Below are 21,052 nucleotides of genomic sequence, written 5' to 3' on the forward strand. Positions count from 1 at the left end.
GGTCTTGTGCCCATTTTTTAAATGGGTTGTTGGTTTTTTTGTTGTTGAGATGTATGAGTTCTTTACACATTTTGGATATAAACCCTTTATCAGATATGTGGTTTGCAAATATATTCTCCTAGTTGTTAGGTTATCTTTTGGTTTTAACGATGGTTTCCATTGTGTGCAGAAGCTTTTTAGTTTGATATAGTCCCATTTGTTTATTTTTTCTACTGTTTCCCTTGCCCGGTCAGACTGAAATTTTAAATTTTGCACACACTGTGGCCAAACTGCCTTCAAAAAGGATGATCAGGTTATTCATTTTTTAATATAATTTAAGCAGAAAATTACTCCATAATTATCTTATAAATTATTACTAGATATTTGTGGCTAAGTACAGTCCTTTAAAAATATGTTCTTATGACTTGAATTAGATCATCTAGGGTGCTAAAATTCAAACTTTTTTTTTAAGTTTTATGAGGCTATTTAATGTTAAACACTACTCTCAAAATTAAGGACAAACAACACAAAAATCTCCCTTATCTCATGAAAGCACCAAGTATCTTAAAAATCCATCTTTGAAAACAATAAAGTTCAAAATACAAAACCATAAAAATTTCAGAAACCCCTAACCAGGATTTTCAGGAAAGCTGTTGGTAGAAGCCACCATACCTGAGAAATAGGGGTCACCACGAGCTGGTCAATCCCTGTCTTGGAATTATACACTTTCTGCTTCACGAATCCAGGGTCCACCACATAGTAAATGCCGTCAATAGTCAGCGATGTCTCAGCAATGTTGGTGGCAATCACGACCTGCAGGTGAGAAAGACACAGCTGGACTGAGCTGCCCAGGCTCAGCTCCCAGCTGTGAAACGGGACTTCTGAACTCAGGTATCTTCCAAACGAGTGTGCAGGTATCTCCCTCCCTAGACAGTTAGAGAGCACTTAATCTCATTCTGGCCTCAAATGTGTGGAAGGGGAGGTGCCTTCATCTTAAAGGTTAGGTTTGGGAGGGGGTGGTACCTAAACGGAGAAGTGGAATAGGAAAAAGCGAAGGCCAATCAAAGCCAATGTCATTTGGTGCAAATAGCCACATATCTCATTCTCTAGATCCAATGTTGATTACTACAATTTTAATTTTCCACCATGCTGGGAAAGCAGAGATTTCCTGGCATCACATATGCCGGTGCAAAATGAGATTCTTCTTCCCCCACAGGGACATCTGGACTACAAAATGGGCTGTTTGCGTAGGTGGAATAAGACGGAGATTTTTTTTTTTTTTCTGATCATAAAATGAACCACAAGGCAGCAGAGGAATTTTCGTGTGTATGCAGTGGTATATGTGGTCTAGAAGATTATTGGTCTCAGTTTGGCACTGCCACTGTTCTCCCACCCAGAGGCTCAGCTAATAAAATACAATTGCTTGGAAAAATCATTGCTAGGAGACACCAGAACATCTCGCATCATGCCAGCATCTTACTGGCCCTGGAAGGCTTCTATCTGCCACAGAGCTGCAGAAGCCCTGCTTAGAAAGCAGTCCAATTATCAGGAGCAGAACAGAGGAGGAATCACCATCTTTCCCCCAATGCCTGCTTCTCCTCCATGTTTCCCTCCTCAGCGCCATCTCCCATCCAGCTGCCCAAGCCAGAAACCTGGGAGTCATTCCTGACTTCTCCCCTCCACCTCTGGGCACCCACTATGTCTTGTCCGTTCTAACTCTTTAATGTTATTCAAATTCATCTGTCTTCCACTCCTAAGTATATACTCTAAAGAAATAAAAACATGTCCACATTAAAACTTGTAAACAAATATCCATAGCAGCATTATTCATAAGAGTTAAAATGCAGAAACAACCCAAATGTCCATCAACGGATGAATGGATAAACAAAATGTGGTACATCCACGTTTTGGATATAGAATGATATTCTACAATAGAATATTATTCAGCAATAAAAAGAAATAAAGTATTTATACATGCTACAACATGGATGAACCTTGAAAACATGCTAAGTGAAAGAAGCTCGTCACCTAGGACCACATATGATATGATTCTATTTATATGAAATGTCCAGATTAGGCAAAGTCATAGAGATAGAAAGTCGATTAGTGGTTTCCAGGGGCCGAGCAGAGGGGTGAATGGGAGGGTGACTGCTAAACGGTACAGTTTTTTTGGAGGGTAATGAAATCGTTCTAAAATTAATTGTGGTGTTTAATGGATTAATCACCATTAATCATGATAATTAATGGTTGCACAATTCTGTGAATATACTAAACAACCAATGAACTATACACTTTAAAAGGGTGGATTATATGGTATCTACATTATATCTTAATAAAGGTGTTATTTTAAAAAATTCACCTGTCTCCCTTCCCATTGTCTCATACACATACTCAGAAACTCAGTTCCAGCTACTATAACTGCGCAGCTCGCTGAACCAGCCACACTCTCCCGCCTGTAGGCTACCACAGGCTGTCCCGCCTACTCAGAACACGTGCCCTCCTGCCCTACTCGCCTAGATGAACTTCCACGTGTTCCTGAGGACTACCTCAGATCCTTGCTTTCTTTAGGCGTCCTGGGTTGGGTGTCCTTCTCCCGGGGATCCAGAGCACCAGCAGCACTCTCACACTACATGTTAACGGCCTGTCTGCCAGTGGATGCCCCGCAGCAGGTGGAGGCCTGTCCTCAGACCGCAGCCCTGGCATCAACCCCAAAGCCTAGGATATGCTCAAAATATATTTGTCGAACAGCGGAAAGGAGAGGAAAAGGAGCAGGGTCACATACAGGACCCTCATTCGTTAAACTGGTTGGACTAGTCTCTAAAACATAATCAACAAGACGTGCATGCACCTTAAGCAAACCCCATTAGGGCCCGCTGCATCCACAACATGGTTTCAGAACACAAGGGAGCTTCATTTCTGCCCAGTGTTACCTTTCTGCTGCCAGGTGGGGCTGGGTCAAAGATTCGGGTCTGCATCTCACTGGGAAGAGCAGAGTACACTGGGAGGATAATCAGCTCAGGAACATCAGGTCCCAGGGATTTCATTCTTTCATACAAGATCTCACAAGCAGTATCGATCTCTTCCTGCCCAGTCAGGAAGACCAGGATATCACCTGAGAAGAGAAGAGGAGCATTAATTTACTTTCTGTGTGTGTTCTATACAAAGGCCACGGTGACATTAACCAAACTCCAAATGACAGAAAACACACTCAAATTCTGACCTCCAATAAATCAAGAGGTTTTCATCTGTCCATGTTTATTGTTTTAAAAAATGTTTGTTTTATTTATTTGTAATTCGTGCCTATGTTTAAAAGAGGCATTTAAACACACACATCAGTTTATATTTTTACCACCATTTCAATCATGCAAACTTGAGACTTATAAAAAGATCAACATTTAAATGGCATTTTTAAGAAGAGGAACAAAAAAGAAACCAACGTTAGGACTTCCGGCCTAAGAGGGAAAAATACCTGGCGGTTCTGTTAAATGGATCTGCATGACCGTGATCAAGCTGGCGTCCAGATAGTCTGTCTCAGGCTCCTTTGTGTACAAGATTTCCACCGGATATGTTCGACCTGGGATGGTGAAGATGGGAGCCTCGTAGAAGTACTGAGAAAACTTCACTGCATCCAAGGTGGCTGAGGTGACAATCAGCTTCATGTCCTGCCGTTTCTGAACGGTCTAAAGGGAAATGTGACGTGGCTTACTAAAGGACTACCCAAGCGGCACAAGGACTCAAAGCCAAATCTCCGCATTCAGTTCCCAACAGGCGTAAGGGTCACCAAAGAACACCTAGGTACCTTTTTCAACAACCCAAAGAGCACGTCAGTGTGAATTGTTCTCTCATGCGCCTCATCCAACATGATGATCGCGTACTGAGTGAGATCGGGGTCAATCAGGCACTCTCGGAGCAACATCCCATCTGTCATGTACTTGATGACTGTTTCCGGGCTGGTGCAGTCCTCAAATCGAATGGTGTAGCCCACCTAAAGCAGAAAAGAAGCTGAAAACCTCAGACACAAACCTCTCCTTTTTGCCATTAACCAGGCAAGATTTCTGCCCAGATTGGTATCCGTAATCTTAATAGCTAAGAATTTTGAGCAGGGGCCTGGCCCTGTGGCCTAGCGGTTAAGTTCAGCGTGCTCCACTTCAGTCGGTGGCTGGGGTTCAGTTCCCGAGCGTGCATCTACACCACTCATCAGCGGCCATGCTGTGGTGGAGACCCACATACAAAAGAGGAAGATTGGCACAGAGCAAATCTCCCGCAAGCAAAAATAGGAAGATTGGCAACAGATGTTAGCTTAGGATGAATCTTCCTCAGCAAAAAAAAAAAAGAATATGACCAAAAGGTACAGTAATTTCCTCACAGTAAAATCTGCCTTAGACTTGATCCTGAACAGATCAATGATGACAACAAGAACCCTCTCTTCCTCAAGAGAAACCTGAAAAAAGGTATTATCATACCCATTTTATAGATAGAGATCTGGGCCTTTACACTTTCTTCAGACATTTCCAGAACAGCTTCACTACCCACTTACCTCCTGGCCTAAGCAACAACCAAATTCCTCTGACACTCTCTTGGCCACTGACATGGCTGCCACTCTTCTCGGCTGGGTACATCCGATCTTGCCCCTGGAAGTGTAGCCCGCCTCCGCCAGGTACTGAGTGATCTGCGTTGTCTTCCCAGATCCTGTCTCTCCGATAACAATCAGGATTTGATTGTCATGGACAGCCTGAAAGCAACAGAACATAAATACGCTCATTACAGTTTACCAAATAGTACTCTGGAGTGAAATAATTAATGTTTACGTTCTACAACTAAAGAAGAAAAAGGGGACAAAACAGTATATATGTTAAGATTACAACCAGGGTTTAAATTACTTTTAATCATGCATAGAAAAAAAATTAATGCTGATTTTCCATGGGTGATGCTCTTTCTTTTTTCTTTTAAAGATTTCATTTTTCCTTTTTCTCCCCAAAGCCCCCTGGTACATAGTTGTGTATTTTTAACTGTGGGTCCCCCTAGCTGTGGCGTGTGGGATGCCACCTCAGCAAGGCCTGATGAGCGGTGCCATGTCCACACCCAGGATTTGAACCGGTGAAACCCCGGGCCACCGATGCAGAGCACTCAAACCTAACCACTCGGCCACGGGGCCAGCCCGATGCTCTTTCTTATTTTAAATGCATGTACAACTTAAATTACAAACTTCAAATTTTATGGGTATTCTTTTTTTAATTGACTCATTTATTTTTTTATTTATATTTTTTTGAGGAAGATTAGCCCTGAGCTAACTGCTGCCAATCCTCCTCTTTTGCTGAGGAAGCCTGGCCCTGAGCTAACATCCGTGCCCATCTTCCTCTACTTTATACATGGGATGCCTACCACAGCATGGCTTCCCACGCGGTGCCATGTCCACCCAGGATCTGAACCGGCAAACCCCAGGCCGCCAAAGCGGAACGTGCACACTTCACTGCTGTGCCACCGGGTGGCCCCAATCACTTATTTTTTTAATTTATTAGTTTTGTTAAATTCCTAAAAACATAAAGATGCTGCTAAAAGCACAACCTATCACCCAGATATCCCTGATTTTTCAATATATATATATTTTAAGTATTACATGCACGTGATTAAAGAATTCAACAGTAAATAAAAAAGGTATAGGGGCCGGCCTGATGGCGCAGCTGTTAAGTGAGCACATTCCGCTTCTCAGCTGCCTGGGGTTCACCGGTTCGGATCCCAGGTGTGGACATGGCACCACTTGGCAAACGCCATGCTGTGGTAGGCATCCCACGTATAAAGTAGAGGAAGATGGGTACGGATGTTAGCTCAGGGCCAGTCTTCCTCAGCAAAAAGAGAAGGATTGGCAGTAGTTAGCTCAGGGCTAATCTTCCACAAAAACACAAAAATAAAAAGGTATATAAAGTGTTCCTTTCTACTGCCACTCCCAAATCTCCAGTATCTTATCCCCAAAAGTCATCTTATTTCTATACTGTTTATAACAGCAAAGGATTGCCATCAACCTCTATGTCCATTATTACAGGAGTAATTAAATACGCTAGAGCACATCCACATAACACAGCACTAAAAAAAATAGGGAACAATCTCTGAGCTATATCATTAAGGGGAAAAAGCAAGATGCAGAACAGTGTATATAATATGTTGCCATCTAGAAACACAAACAGTAGCCATAAACATATAATGTCTGTGTGTATACATATACATTTGTACTTCCTTGTATAATGGGATCACTGGCCAAGCAGCCCCATTTTTCTTATTGACGGGAGCCGTTGGTCTGTGCAACACCACACTCTCCCCACTGGAACTGCTCTAGGGTCCCCCAATTCAAACAGATTTACTTCCACATGGGAAAAAATAAACGTGTAGACTGATATATGTATTTTTAAAAAGAACCTGGAAATGTTCTGCTTTTTTCCTATCCCCTTGGAAAAGCCACTTCAAATGTGCACATAGATGTCCAGCTAATTTCCATTAAAACATGTCATCCTTCTTCCAGAAAACATCCCCACTCCCTCACCAGTACATCATAAAGGGGCTTCTGACCTGGACCAGCTGCTCCTTCAGTTTGTAGATGGGCAGGCTCTCTCTCTGCTCAATGATTGACATCTGTGTCTTTTTTCCATAAGAAGCTTTATTGCCCCCAAATGCATGTTTCTTCCACTCGGGAATGTCATTGGGCATCATCCCAATACCCCTCATGTTGGCAGCAATCTGCCTGCCTTCCGCTGTAAAGGAAAACAGGCAGCTTAGTATTATCCTCAGGCTACCTCACTGCCCCCTCCCCAATGTTCAACACATCACATTTCTCCAGTCCATCCCTCCTCTCCGCTACCTCCGTGTTCCAGCCACCATCCTCTCTCCTCTGAACTATCATGTAAGCCTCCTAATTCATCTCATGCGTCTACTCTTGCCGCATCCAACCCAGTCTGCAGGATACCCTCAACAATCCTCTGATCATGCCACTCCCCTGCTTGGAACCTTGCAACATTTCCCAGAGAACTTTAGAACTGAGTCCCAATTCCTAATGCCATCTACAAAGTCCTGGCCTGTCGCACCTCATCCCCTACCATTCGTCCACCACTCTCTGTATTCCAGCCATACAGGCCGTCTTTCCCAGCTCATAGGCCCAGTACAGGCCATTGCTCAGCCTGGAACACACTACCCAAGCCCCATCCCCTTTCATAGACTGTGTCTTATGTATCCTTCGGGTCTCAATTTTCCCAGGGAAATGACCCACCATAGCCCACGACACCACTTCATAGGGCACTGGTCATGATTTAATTAATTAGTTATTTAGTAAATATTTGATTAATGTCATCTTCCCCACTACATGGTAAGCCTCACAAGAGCAGGGATTATGTCTATTTACCTCACAGCTGTATTCCCAGTTGCCTAATACAAATTAACAAGTACTTGTCTTGACTGTGTCCAGTAGTTAGTTAATATTTACTACATAAAGAATTATATGAAAAGGGAAGTTTCAAAGCTGTACTATCTTCAGAATAAAAATTTTTAAGTCATTCAGAAGAAAAATTCAGCCAGTTTAATGATTTGACCAGGGTTACTAAAACATCTTTGGTTATAAACATTTGTTTCAAAAACAAAACAAACAAAAACATGCTTTAACCGAAGGGAAAAACCAAATCACCAAAGCCATGGCTAACGGCTGTGGGTTTCAGCCAAGGCTAAATGTATGTGCTGGCAATGCCCCCTCCCTGTGTACTCAAAGGCTCAGAATTTTTTTGAAAAGTCCACACCCGCCTCCCAAGGTCCTACCATCAGGCAGAGGATCAACCCAGTGTTTGTTGAGTCCCATGGGAATAGAATCCATCTCGGCTTCCCGCTGGGCCTGCTTGAGTTCCCGCCTTTCTTTGGCCAAAGCGCTCTGCATCATCGCTGCTTGGGAGAGGGAGCCATCAGGGTTCTAGGGCAACAGAGGACAAAGCAATCTCAGAAGGGGATCTCAGCACGCATTAAACATCCGGGAAATAAAATGTCGATGTTAAGCCACGAATCGAAAAAATGAGACCCACCTGGAGAAAAGTTCTTATCAATGTACAGATTACATGAAAAAAACAGACAAATTGTAACATATTCAGAGAAAGTAAATGAGGACAATGACAAATGATCGAAAGAAGTGGGGATGTTTGGTTTGAAGATGAGAACTCCAAGAGAGATAGGACATATAAGAAAGGGATAAGAATTCCTCTGTATGGTCCCAAGAACTAAAATGAAAACCAATGCAGACATTTCGGTAAGACAGATTTCAGTTCTGCCTAAAGAAGAACTAAAGACCAGATCCATCTGAAGATGGAATGGGTCTCCTTAAGGGCTGGTGAATCCCATCACCAACAATGTCAAGCAGACGTCAGAAGGCTAAGAACACTGCAGAGGGATACGGGGGTGGATTACAAGCAATGTAGGTGTCTGGACTGGGAGACCTTTAAGATCCCCTTTTCTAAACCTAAAATTTTATCATAACTCTTCCATGAATTCTTCCCCTCACAGCTCTGCCCTCCACAACACCCAAGTGCTATAGTTTCCTGCTAGGGGCCAGCCCAAGGTTAAGAGAATCTTTCAAAACTGCCTTTGAATCTGGAAGGTAATGAATGATTCAAGCCCTAAGGCCTGGGGAAAGCTAGTGATGACAGATCCAGCACTCATATTTATGTCTGCTTCCTCCCAAAACAGACTACACTGAGAGCGAAAGCATTAAAAATGCAAAGGCAACAAAGCCAAGTCCATGTCCCTTTAAAACAAAAATAATCTAGACCTGGACCAACAGTCAACACCACCTCCTGCCGCCTGAGTTCTGCTTACACAGACCTAATAACCTGCTCTGAAAACTGAACTGTAACTTGAAGAAATTCACTTGACACGTGCAGGTTGGAGTCCCAGCTTTTCTCACCTTAACGATCTTAATAGGGCTCATGTCCATGCTTTGCTTGGTGTGTCCTCTCAGGAATGGAGGCTCTTCTTCAACCAGTTCGATCTCAAGGTCCTCATCTAAAAGTTCCCCCCAAAAGAAGAATTAGCCAAAAACAAAAGAGAGAAATGACCGATAATTTCAGCAAAACAATTAATTTCCACAGGTCCCAGCAATCTATCAAAGACAGCTCCGAAGCTCAAAAGGAGAGCAATGCAAGTGAAACTCTAATGCAGGTGACTGTTGCCCCACCCCAGCCATTTCTAGGGCATTTGTGCTCCAGCCCAAGAATGGATCAGAGCTCCTTTCAAAAGAAGTAAAACCTGTGGAAAAATGCTATCTGACATTCTAACTGGTACTAAGGCATTCACCATCCAATTTCATTATGGAATAACTCTCAACCCATAATAGATTGGCAAAAAAAAATTAAGTTGGACGACAGGACAATACCAAATGTTGGCAAGAATGTGGAGCAACAGGAACTCACTTATGGGAGAAGTGTAAATTGGTACAAAAACTCTAGAAAACAATTTGGACTGCCTGGTAAAGTTGAACATGCACACTTCCTACTACCCATAATTCTCCTACATATTTAGGAAAAAGAGAGGGTCTTGCATACGTGCATTAAGAGACAAATACAGGAATTGCACAGCAGTATTTTTCATAAAGGTTAACAAAAAACCAGAAATAGCCCATATACCCACAAAAAGTAAAATGGATAATTTATGGTAAACTTATATACAGAAACACTCTAAGCAGTGAAAATGAATGAAATACAACTATAAAAATCAACATAGATAAATATCAAAAGAATAATGATGAATCCAAAAAAAAGAATTAAATTCAAAAACAGACTAACAAAAAGATACAATGTTTAGGGATAGATATATAGATGGTAAATTGCTACAGAAAAGCAAGGAAATGATTAACACAAAATTTAGAATGGTGGTTATCCAGGGAAGGAAGAAGATCTATTCAGAGGGGCATGTAAGGGCTTCAACGCTGGCAAAGTTCCGCGGAAGCCAGGATGTAGGTACGTGTTCATTTACTATTGTTATATAAATTACATATGCTCCCAATATAGGAGTTATTTCTTAATTTTTAAAAATTGTTAATGGGTGGAGCTAAAAGTTGTTTCCAGGGCAACTCAGAGGTAATCTAGGTGGATCCAGGGTTTCCAAAACACTTAAGTAAGAATATGAGATCAAATTTACTCCCCAAAATATAACTCGAACTTTTTATATCCCAAAAACATATTATAAGCAACAACTGTAACAATATGTAAACGTTTGTCTGAAAAATGAGTTTTTTTGCTTCCATCATGGAGGGGCCCTCGTTCTTCGAGAGATGAGCGGTGAGACCCAGGAACAAATGAGTTCAACCACTGGGGTTAAACTACAAACAAACCACCTCATCCAGTGGCTCTCAACTTGCCAGCTGTGCTCCCGATCCACGACCCTGCTCGGTCCAGGACCCTGCTCGGTCCAGTGGCCAATTACCTTCTTCATCATCCACCTTGGGGAGAATGCCGGTCTCCTCGTCAAAGTCTGGAAACTCCTCTTTGGAAAGGACATTGGCAGCGATCATCTGGCCAAAGGACAGAGGCAGCACTTGTAACACACTAGGATCAAAACTTTTCTTTTGTAGGAGAGTTAATACAGAGGTTTCACACAGGAAAGCAAGGTTTTTTCCTCCTCTGACTCAGGACTGCAGGGCCTCACACATCACATATCCCATCCCTAGGAGGCACAACTACATGGTGCCCAACAGCATGGCCCAAGGGTCTCACCCCGAGGAAGATTTATCTGCTCCTTCCCTTGTTTCCACAGCACTCTGCACATTCCTTAACATGTAATTACTTGTTTCTATCTGTCTCCCCCACTGGACTTTGAGTTCCTCAAGGGTAGGAACTCTGTAGCCCTGGCATCTACACGGTGCCTGACACACCGTGGTTCTGATGTTCACCGATGAATGATGGAAAGTAAGAACAAACACTACATAGCACTCACCAGATGTGGGCGCCAACCTAAGAGCTTCACTTCTATTAGCTCACTGAAGCCCACAGTGCTACCATCGGCCCTATCTTACAGAGGAGGGCACGGAGGCACAAAGAGATAAAGTAACTTGGCTCAGGCTCACACAGCTGGTAAGTGGCCAGAAGTCAGCCGGGGCCTTCGTGCTCAGGGGCCCACACTCCTAACCACTTGCTACATGCTGAATGCCCATGTGGCCATAAAAGCAAATGGCCCCAACCTGTTTGATCTCCCACTTCTCTGGGTCAGAGATGCGGGTGAGGCGCTTGCGCTCCAGCGAGTCATCCTCTACTTCAGGGGCGCTGACGAGGGAGAGGTGAGTGGGTCTGTCCGGATTCCTCATTGACGTCTCCTCATTGGTCTCCCCGACAAGATTTCGTCGCCGATTTGGGTTTAGATCTTCTCCAGTCTCTTGATCTACATCCTAAGGCACAAAAACAAGGGAGTCAGCTCACCTGCTGTCGTCTATGTTTCCCTGGCCATCAGATGTGGAAACACGCTGGCTACCTTACCTACCTTCATGCTCAGGCTGGTCTTGGTCCCAGTGAAGGACAGCACTTTGACCTTGACCCTCTGGCCTTTGCTCACCACATCAGCCACATTGGCCACACGGCCTTCCCGCCGGAGCTCAGAGATGTGCACCAGGCCTTCCCACCGCTTCCTGGAGGAGAGGCAGACATATCTGGGGCACGCCTAGAATACCTCTTCCCCAACCAACTTCCACCCTTGTTAGAAGTGAACAAAAGGAAATGGTCTTAAACTCAAGAACAAAGTACCAAACAGGTGGTCAAACAATAAAATAGTATCACCACCCTCCCAAAGAAAACATACTGTGGGCGGGGGGAGGCTGACACAAATTCTCATCTGTCTAAACCAGCAAAAGGGCAGGGGCCGGCCCGGTGGCGCAGCGGTTAAGTGCACACGTTCCCCTTCTCGGTGGCCCGGGGTTCGCTGGTTTGGATCCCGGGTGCGGACATGGCACTACTTGGCAAGCCATGCTGTGGCAGGCGTCCCACATATAAAGTAGAGGAGGATGGGCATGGATGTTAGCTCAGGGCCAGTCTTCCTCAGCAAAAAGAGGAGGATTGGCAGTAGTTAGCTCAGGGCTGATCTTCCTCAAAAAAAAAAACAAAAAAACAGCAAAAGGGCAGATTTCCTGAAGGCAAACGAAGGATATTTCCAAGAAAAAGTCAAATTCTATGACATTTCCAATAAAAAGTCAATTTCTAACAATCTCCTATGGCTGATTTGATTAAAGTGTCATTAACCACAGTAACTTTTTAGAATGTGAAAATCCCCAGTGATGAAAGAAATTCTGCCCATCACTGGTGTGAAAGAGCACCAGCCATTACCTTAGTCCCTCCAGCTGCACAAAGCATCCAAACTGCATGATGCTGGTAACTTTGCCATTGTAAATGTCCCCGATGGCAGGCTCTTCCGGGGGAGGGCGGTCCACATGCTTATCCCGCCATCTGTCCAGATTCCTCTCCCCATACTTGTCTCGGTCCTTCCGGTCTTTGGGGGGACTCTGACTTCTGCTCCTGGACCGATATCTAGACTTCCCTTTATTCCTCTCCCGGGTCCTGGAATGTGACCGAGAGCGGGACCGGTGTCTCCGCTTGTGGTCCCTATCGCGGTCTCGGTCTCGGTCTCGGTCTCGCTCTCTGTCTCGATCTCGATCGCGGTCGCGGTCTCGCTCTCGGCTCCGGCTCCGCTTCTTTTTCTTTGTCTTGTCCCTAACAAATCAAAAAACACCTGTTTGAAAAAAAAACCCAGCCCAATTTCACCTCTGCATCCCCAAGCACCCAGCACAGTGCCATGCACATGGTAGGTGCCTACCAAGTGTCGAACTAAATAAGTGTAAACAACTACGACATCCCTGCAGGCCAATAAAGAATGAGGTCACAAACATATTCAGCCTTTTTCAACCCAGGTTTCCATCCTCTGAACATCTTAGCATCTGCTGCATAAAAACTTTCGACAGTGAGCAATGAAAATGGATCCAACAATATGGTACATGGCCAGTCTGGATTGTGTAAACTTGCCCAAAACTTGGCTTGGCTGGCCCACAAAATTCACCTATCACAGTATCCTAAACTTCCAAGGGAAAGGACACTAAGGACAAACCGGTGCTCAACGTCTCTTTGCTTCTCCTGGGCTGCCGCGCTGGGCATTAAGGCCTCCAGTTCCTTCAGGACATCCACAGCGACTTTCACATCATCCTCGTCCAGCATGGTCTACAGGGGCAGAGGCCAGCAAAGTTAGGAGGAGAGGGGAAAAAAAATCACTCAAGAATCTGGACTTCAGGTCCATCTACAGATCTGACAGCCCCTTATCACTGACCACCTAGGTGAAGGAAGCAGAAAGGGGTGGAGATGTCCAATACAATTTGAGATAGAGGCAGAAGGAATGGGTGAAGGCTCTCAGAAGTTATTTCTACATTTGGCAAATCCCCTTTGTCCTTAATAAAGCCTACAGAAGATATCACCCCTCCTGTGAAAGCATGCAAGTAATGATTACAAATAGAAAACAGATGTTAAAATTTTTAAAAAGCAACTCCCCCTCTGCACTCCCTTCCCCTGCTTTATTTTTTTCCATAGTTCTTATCACTATCGGCTACATTATACACTTATTTACTTGTTTATTGCTGTCTCCTCCCCACTAGAGTTTACATGTTTATTTCCTGCCCCCACCCCAATACTAGGACATCATCTCCAAGAGGGCAGACGCTCCAGTCTGTTTTGCTCACTGCTGTATCCCTGATACTTACAACAGTGCTGGGTACACAGTAGGTACTCTATAAATACTTGCTAAAATGAAATTAAAAAATCAAAACTCTTCCAAAATTAGCCCTTCTAACATGTAACGGAGCAAACAATCTAATGTCATACATTAGGCATCTGTTCCAGAACCTTAAGTTATTTCATACCTATTTCATATCCCTGATCTCTGCTTCCCACTATTGCCAACCTCATTTCCCTCGAACATTGTTCTCTGAACTCTTTAACACTACTCTATTCTTAGTATACGCTCAGGAAGGGATCAAACACCTTCACTTTGAAAAATATGTTACAACGAAGGCAAACTTAAAATTAATAACTAATGAGACAAGCGGGCGGGAGAAGGGGAAACAGGCAGTTATAGCAGACGTTCTCACAATGGTATCAGTACCCGAACGGAAGGGTTGTCTGGTTGGCAAAGCACTGGGAAGAGTTCCTTCAGCTTTTCTTTTTCAGTTTTGGGTTTAACAATTGGATCTTGTTTCAGTGAAGAGCGTGAGTGGGTAAAAAAAAAAAAAAAAGATCCATTTAATATTCTTAATGGTTAACAAAAGAACTTCAACATTAGATTAGCAACAAACTAACAACAGGGCATTTTTTTAAATATTACTCATATACATTACTACAAACGTGATTTTATTTAAAAAACACTGATTACAAAACCCTCAACAAACTATCTGGGTATGTGGCAGGGGGGTGGACCAGTATTAACTTGATTGATTATATCTTATAATTTTAATTTTGTCTTAAGTCAAAATTTTACTTGAAAATTTTTACTAGAACATTTACTTGCTCAGTAGCTGCATTAAGGGAAACCAACGCAATTTACAGGATGTTCACAATCTAAACCATTCTGGAGGCTGAGCTCATCTACAAGCTCCGCTCACCTTTGCTAGTAGAAGGCTTCGCTGGAGGTCGCATGGTTTGTATGAGACGCAGCAAGTTACTAATAAGAGAATCCTTTGAAAAGAAACAGAACAAAAATTGTCAGTGCCTAGATCAGTGCTTAAAAACACTAAGAAAAGGGATGTCCTTTAGAGAAGGGTGGTCACACACCTGAATTTAGCTAACTGGAACAAATGAAGCAGAGTGTCAACTTGATATGGCATAAACCTAGTAAAATGGCTTCAGAGAAAGCTGATATTTAGGACTCTTTGCAGGGAAAAGTAATTTAGTTCCCTGCAACTGTTTTACTTTCCATAGTTTAGAACTATCTCCAAATCCTAGACTCTTGTTTTTAACTTCCTGATTCATAGAACAAGAATGTAAACACCCATAAAGACTGAATGGAAATCCTGTCCCATTTTCATAGAGAGGTGTCACAGGAAATCCGGCTCCCTCACCACTGCTTAGTGGCATGAAAACGTTACTCACTTAATGGTTTATTTGATTGATATGTACACATTATCTCCTTTCTTTAGCAAAATCCCATACTAAATCCTATCAAAATTTAAATTTGATAGTGACAGTAAAGCAAAAGAGGGGTCTCCAGATACACGTACCGTGAATTCTGCACCATTTTTGACCAGAGAAGCCTTAAAAGTATCAAAGGTGGTATTTTTCTCAGCAAGACTGATCACAAATTCAGCTACAAATGAGAAAAGAGATTAAAACAAGAAGAGTGAAGACTTGAGCAAGAAATAAGTTTCAAGTACATTAAAACCAAACCAATCAGGCTATCCAACCAAACACCACCATCCAGGAAGGGTAAAGAAAGAGAATTCAGACTACCGAGATTATCCATGCGTGTTCTAGTTAATTTTTATAAAGGAAAAGAAGATATTACTACAAAATAGCTCACTCTAAAGTTTCCAGAAGGACAGATCCAATCTACATATGAGGCCCAGGCAGCTGCCAGATGGCACAATCTCCAAGTTAATGAAAGACTCACTTGCCCCCCAAATTTTTCTCTACAAACCTGCCTAATTCTTGAAATTTCTAATATTAGAGCTATTTACTAATTAAGAGACTCAAGAGAGAAGTGCATTTTGTGACAGGCTGAGATAATAAGCCTCATACTGCAAGTCCCACACGAAAACTTTAACAATTTCATTTGGATTTTAATCCTAAAAAATAACAACAACATGGAAAGGTGGCTAACTGAATATGAACTAGTAGTCCATACCGCTTCCATGGTGGAATTTGCCTTTACCTTTTTGATGACATTAAGTGAAAGCCAAATGCCATCAGATGACATGGAAAGAGCTTCGGCATAACGAGTTAACAACAACAACACTAATGGTTAAGACTTGCTGTTTGTTTTTGTGAGGAAGATTGGCCCTGAGCTAACATCCGTGCCAATCTTCCTCTATTTTGTATACGGGATGCCGTCACAGCATAGTTGGGTAAGCCCTGTGTAGGCCCATGCATGGGATCCGAACCCACAAACCCCTGGCTGCTGAAGTGGAGCGCATGAAGTTAACTATTACGCCACCGGGCCGGCCCCGATTAAGACTTGTTGACCATCTACTACCTACCGGGCACTATGCTCCGTGCTTCACACGGGTTATCCCCATGACCCTCACAACAACCCGGGTAGGTAGGTACCATTATTGTCCCTGTTTTACAGACGAGGGGGCTGAGAGTTTGAGACCTACCCAGTAATAATTGGTGCAGCCAGCACTGGAACCCAGGCAATCTGACTTCAGAGCCCACATTCTTGAGAGAAACGTGGAGAGAGAACTAAGTCACACGGTGACAGGCAGGCAATGCTCAAAAGAGACTATCCCAAAGCAGCCAGCAGCATATTCATACTGCAGCCACCATGAATCAGGGATGGTTTTTAATTTTCAGAATTCTACCAGGGGCATCATTAAATTAACTGAACTATGAAAAATGGACTGGTAGTTAAAAACAAGTCCATTACTGAAAACAGGAAAAATAATGACACTGACGTAAATAACACATCAAGGTCAAAAGCAAAAGAATCAAGTCAACAAATAAAACATAAAAGAAGTAAATATATACCTTTTGTTATCAAACCCAACTCTGGCAATTTAGTTTCAACAAAACAATATTATCACATTTTTCCAATGTTAGTATTTTTAATGTAATTGGTTATGTAATTCTGTGTTTAACAGTATGATATTGTGATTTATAAGAAACATATATTGGTCTTCATCCCAGTTCCTGGCACAGAGCTCCTAAAACTCTTGGAATTTCCTAAGAGTAGAGAGTGAGAAAAGTGTCTTTTGTTATGTTAATAAGGTGACTTTAGGAAAGCCCCTAGGTAACACCAGGTTGGGGGCTGGTTGTCAGGGGAGCCAACCAGGTGCTTAGAGGTTGGAAGTTTCAGCCCCACCCCTGACCTCTGGGGGAGGGGAGAGGGGCTAGAGATTGAGTTCAGCCACCAACGGCCGGTGATTTAATCAATTATGTCTACGTAACGAAGCCTCCATAAACACCAAAAAGGACGGGCTTGGAGAGCTTCTGGGCTGGTGAACACGTGGCGATTCAGGGACAGTAGGGAACTCAGAGAGCATGGACGCTCCTCTCTCCTTCACATATATATTGCCCTATATCTCCCATCTGGCTGTTCCTGTGTTATATATTTTTATAATAAACCAGTAATCTAGTAAGTAAAATGTTTCTCTGAGTTCTGTGAGCCGCTCTAGCAAATTAATTGAACCCAAGGAGGAGGGCTGTTGGAACCTCTGATCTAGAGCTGCCCGGTCAGAAGCACAGGCGACAACTTGGACTTGCGACTGGCATCTGAAGTTGGGAGCAGGGCAGTCTTGTGGGCCTGAGCCCTTAACCTGTGGGAGATGATGCTATTTCCAAGTAGATAGTGTCAGAATTGAGTTCAATTGTAGGACACCCAGCTGGTGTCTAGAATTGCTTGGTAGTATTGGAAAAAACACACATCATAATTCGTGTCAGAATTGGAAACAGAAAAAGCATATTTGTGGTTTACTTGTAAATTAAATAGGGTCTTTTAGGGTCTTTAATTATATATAAGCTAGAAAATTATGAAGTTTATACCTCATTTTTTGTATGTAATGAGGTTAACATGAAAACAACTTAACACTGGAAGGTCTCAATATCTTTTGGTTTTCTCTAAAAGTGGTCAAAGGGCCAGCCTGGTGCCATAGTGGTTAAGTTTGCACACTCTGCTTCGGCGGCCCGGGGTTTGCAGGTTCGGATCCTGGCAGCAGACCTACACACTGCTCTTCAAGCCATGCTGTGGTGGCATCCAACATACAAAACAGAGGAAGTGGGGCCGGCCCCGTGGCCGAGTGGTTAAGTTTGAACGCTCTGCTTTGGTGGCCCAGGGTTTCACCAGTTCAGATCATGGGCATGGACCTAGCACGGCTCATCAAGCCATGCTGAGGTGGCATCCCACATGCCACAACTAGAAGGACTCACAACTAAAAACATACAAATATGTAGGGGGGGGGGGCTTTGGGGAGAAGGAAAAATAAAATCTTAAAAAAAAAAAAAAGATGTGGGGCCAGCCTGGTGGCGCAGTGGTTAAGTGCGCACGTTCCGCTTTGGTGGCCCGGGGTTCATCAGTTTGGATCCCGGGTGTGGACATGGCACTGCTTGGCAAGCCATGCTGGGGTAGGTGTCCCACATATAAAATAGAGGAAGATGGGCACGGATGTTAGCTCAGGGCCAGTCTTCCTCAGCAAAAAGAGGAGGATTGGCGGCAGCAGTTAGTTCAGGGCTAATCTTCCTCAAAAAAAAAATAAAAGAGGAAGATTGGCACGGATGTTAGCTCCATGAGAATCTTCCTCAAGCAAAAAGAGGAAGATTGGCAACAGATGTTAGCTCAGGACCAATCTCCCTCACCAAAATAACTAACTAAAATGAAATAAAAGGGGTCAAGGCACTAGTAGTTCAAAAAGAGAAAGAAATGTAAGCTCCATGTCAGCAGGAATCTATCTTGTTCCTTACTGTATTCCTAATCCCCTAGTTCAATAAATATTTGCTGAATGAAGGAACATATTACCCAGATAAATAGCAAATGGACAAGAGTGTCACCTCATTATCATCTAAAAGAGGAGACTGAGGAAAGATAATACAGGACAGGCACATCCTGACTGGGAGGCAAGAGAAAAGTGAACTAAAATATACAAGGTGCAGGGCATCTTCCTAGGTGTTACATGGAAAGCCTGTGAAGGGTCATTATCATCCCCAATCCACAGATGAGAAAAACAGCTGCAGAGAAACTAAGTACCTTACCCAAGGTCACACATCTAAGGTCCCTGACCTCTCTTGTCATATGCCCCTTCCCTTCCATCTCTCCAGTTGATAACTTCACTTCATCTTAATTTGGAAAATAGAACAGTCAAATGGACCTCTCTCCCTCATCTTCCTTCCACCAACCCCTAAACCTATTTGCATCTGCAACCACATTCTCTGTCCTCCTTTCTGTTAAAATGGACGAAGCATCCCTGTACCTATCAAAGGTCAGCCCCTCCACTCACGCCCTTGATCCCATCCACCCCTTGGCCTGCATAAGGATTCCACCTGCCTGTGGCCTGAGCTCTAGGACTCTAGCCTTTTCCAGTTCCTCAGTTTGGGTTCTCCACGTGTACAGTTTGCCCCAAAACGTCTAATAACTGGTGTTTGAGAGACAGTATAGGATGAATGGTTAAGAGCACAACTAAAGGCACAGACTTCAAAGACTTGCATTCTGGACCAGGCTCGTATTTGATATGGGATCTTGAAGGGTGTTACTTAATTATTCAGAGCCTTGTTTTCTTAATCTAGAAACAGATAATACTATCTCACAAGGTGGTGTGAAAAGTAAATAAGACAATCAAAGTAACACTGAGCATAATATCTGGCATGTAGTGAGAAGCCAATAAATGTCTGCCATTATTATCATCATCACCATGTGACTGCTGCTTTCGTTGTTGTTAATGTTGTTTAAGTATCTGGGGCTGAGAGGAAAAAAAAAAAAGCAAGCAGCGATGGCCGCTCCGGGTTCCACTGACAGCTCTGGGAAATGGTTTCTAACAGCTCGGCCTGGAGGGCTCTCAAGCGGAGGCCACGGCCACAGGTTCCCTGGGCCCAAGTCTCCGGGACACAGAGAGAGATTCACACAGGGACACACACTCAGCCCATCAACCCCATTTCTCCTTCCGCTTCCCTCAGCCCCAAACCTAGAGGCCGCAGGGACCTCCCGGGGCTCACCCAGATCCTTGTCGTTGATCCCCAAGTGATTGTCCAGCTCGGTGCAAACCTTCGACACTAAAGACAAGTACTCGAGTTTGGCGAGTTCTTCCGCGGGGCCCAGGTCCGTCCCGTTCACGGCTGCGGCCACGGCCACAGCCACCGCCATGGCTACGGCTTCCCCCCGCCTCCCCACTGCCGGCCTTCGGAGCAACTCCGGCCTAGCTCCAGTCTCCACTTCCGGGTCGGCGCACGTCCCTTTTGTTTACGGTAAATTGAAATCTCCAGGAGCGTCTCCTGGCGTAACCGGATGAATCAGAGAGATCAGACAGGAAGTGCTTAAGGAAGGGACGGCCGAGTAGGTTACTCGGCCCACCGGCAGGCGCCCTCTACAGGCCAGCGAGCTTCCTGGCCGGCTCTCAGGCCCGGAAGCGTTCACTCTCGGCGTGCTCCCACCCTACGTCGGCAGAGGGCGCGCGTGGCCTGCGCTAGGGGCGCGGGGAAGAGTCAGGACCCGCCAGCGCCCGCGCAGGCGCTTTAGGAGCCTAGAGAAGGGAATCCGAATTCAAGTCTGGAGGAGGCAAAACTCGCTTTACACCAGATCCGTATGTTTCCGGGGCTCTGCCTCTTCGTGGTTCGTGACTATCTCAAGCGACTCTGTAACAAACGAGCAGGCGAGCAGAGTCCAGTTCTGTTATGAGCTCATTTTACAAATGAGGAAACTGACCCTTCCACTATCTAGCTGAGTGACCTTGAGCAAATTAATCTCTGGGGCCTTAATTTTCTCATCTGTAAACTGGGATAATGTGGCTCTAACTGGGTTTAGGTGATGACTTAAATGAGATAACTGTTCAAGAAGCCTGACACCTAGTAAACACACTACAAATGGCAGTTAACCATAATCCCAAGGCCCAGCAAACAGTCACGGTAAAGTCTGTGGAGCACAGATCCCTTCAATCTGAGAGCCGCCAGGTTCCTCTCTTGTGAAAACTATTTCTCAACCCCCGATTTTCTCTATGACAATACCCTAAGTCCTCTCAGAATTTCTTCCCCCAAATATCAGCTGTGCTGTGAACCCAAGGTCATAAGCTCAAGTCTCCCAACTTGTACTCCAGGTCCCCGTCTCCCCGTCTCCTCCCCTATGGTGAGGTGAGGATTTTCCCACACCACACTGCTCTGTGTGATGAAGAAGGAAA

The 21,052-nt window shown here is 44.1% G+C and overlaps 1 protein-coding gene across 2 annotated transcripts in view; it reads right to left on the bottom strand.

The window, feature by feature from the left end:
* Window positions 1-20,323, bottom strand: part of DHX8 (DEAH-box helicase 8) — a 31,944-nt gene extending 11,621 nt beyond the window's left edge. Inside the window, exons 1-17 of one of the 2 annotated variants that reach the window (XM_001491690.7) lie at window positions 19,878-20,323; window positions 15,239-15,324; window positions 14,624-14,696; window positions 14,128-14,213; window positions 13,084-13,193; window positions 12,309-12,692; window positions 11,473-11,617; window positions 11,177-11,380; window positions 10,423-10,510; window positions 8,906-9,003; window positions 7,774-7,921; window positions 6,541-6,722; window positions 4,517-4,711; window positions 3,779-3,964; window positions 3,449-3,659; window positions 2,910-3,091; window positions 652-792 (exon numbers count right to left, since the gene is read on the bottom strand). In XM_001491690.7, the coding sequence (XP_001491740.3) occupies window positions 652-792; window positions 2,910-3,091; window positions 3,449-3,659; window positions 3,779-3,964; window positions 4,517-4,711; window positions 6,541-6,722; window positions 7,774-7,921; window positions 8,906-9,003; window positions 10,423-10,510; window positions 11,177-11,380; window positions 11,473-11,617; window positions 12,309-12,692; window positions 13,084-13,193; window positions 14,128-14,213; window positions 14,624-14,696; window positions 15,239-15,324; window positions 19,878-20,025 (2,667 nt within the window). In that variant the 5' untranslated portion in view covers window positions 20,026-20,323. Of the gene's footprint in view, window positions 1-651; window positions 793-2,909; window positions 3,092-3,448; window positions 3,660-3,778; window positions 3,965-4,516; window positions 4,712-6,540; window positions 6,723-7,773; window positions 7,922-8,905; window positions 9,004-10,422; window positions 10,511-11,176; window positions 11,381-11,472; window positions 11,618-12,308; window positions 12,693-13,083; window positions 13,194-14,127; window positions 14,214-14,623; window positions 14,697-15,238; window positions 15,325-16,333; window positions 16,390-19,877 lie in introns of those variants that run through there. The other variant, XM_023652461.2, reaches the window with a different exon arrangement.
* Between the last annotated feature and the right edge of the window lie 729 nt (window positions 20,324-21,052).

The sequence above is a fragment of the Equus caballus genome, chromosome 11 (genome assembly GCF_041296265.1).
Source record: "Equus caballus isolate H_3958 breed thoroughbred chromosome 11, TB-T2T, whole genome shotgun sequence".
Classification (NCBI taxonomy): Eukaryota; Metazoa; Chordata; class Mammalia; order Perissodactyla; family Equidae; genus Equus; species Equus caballus.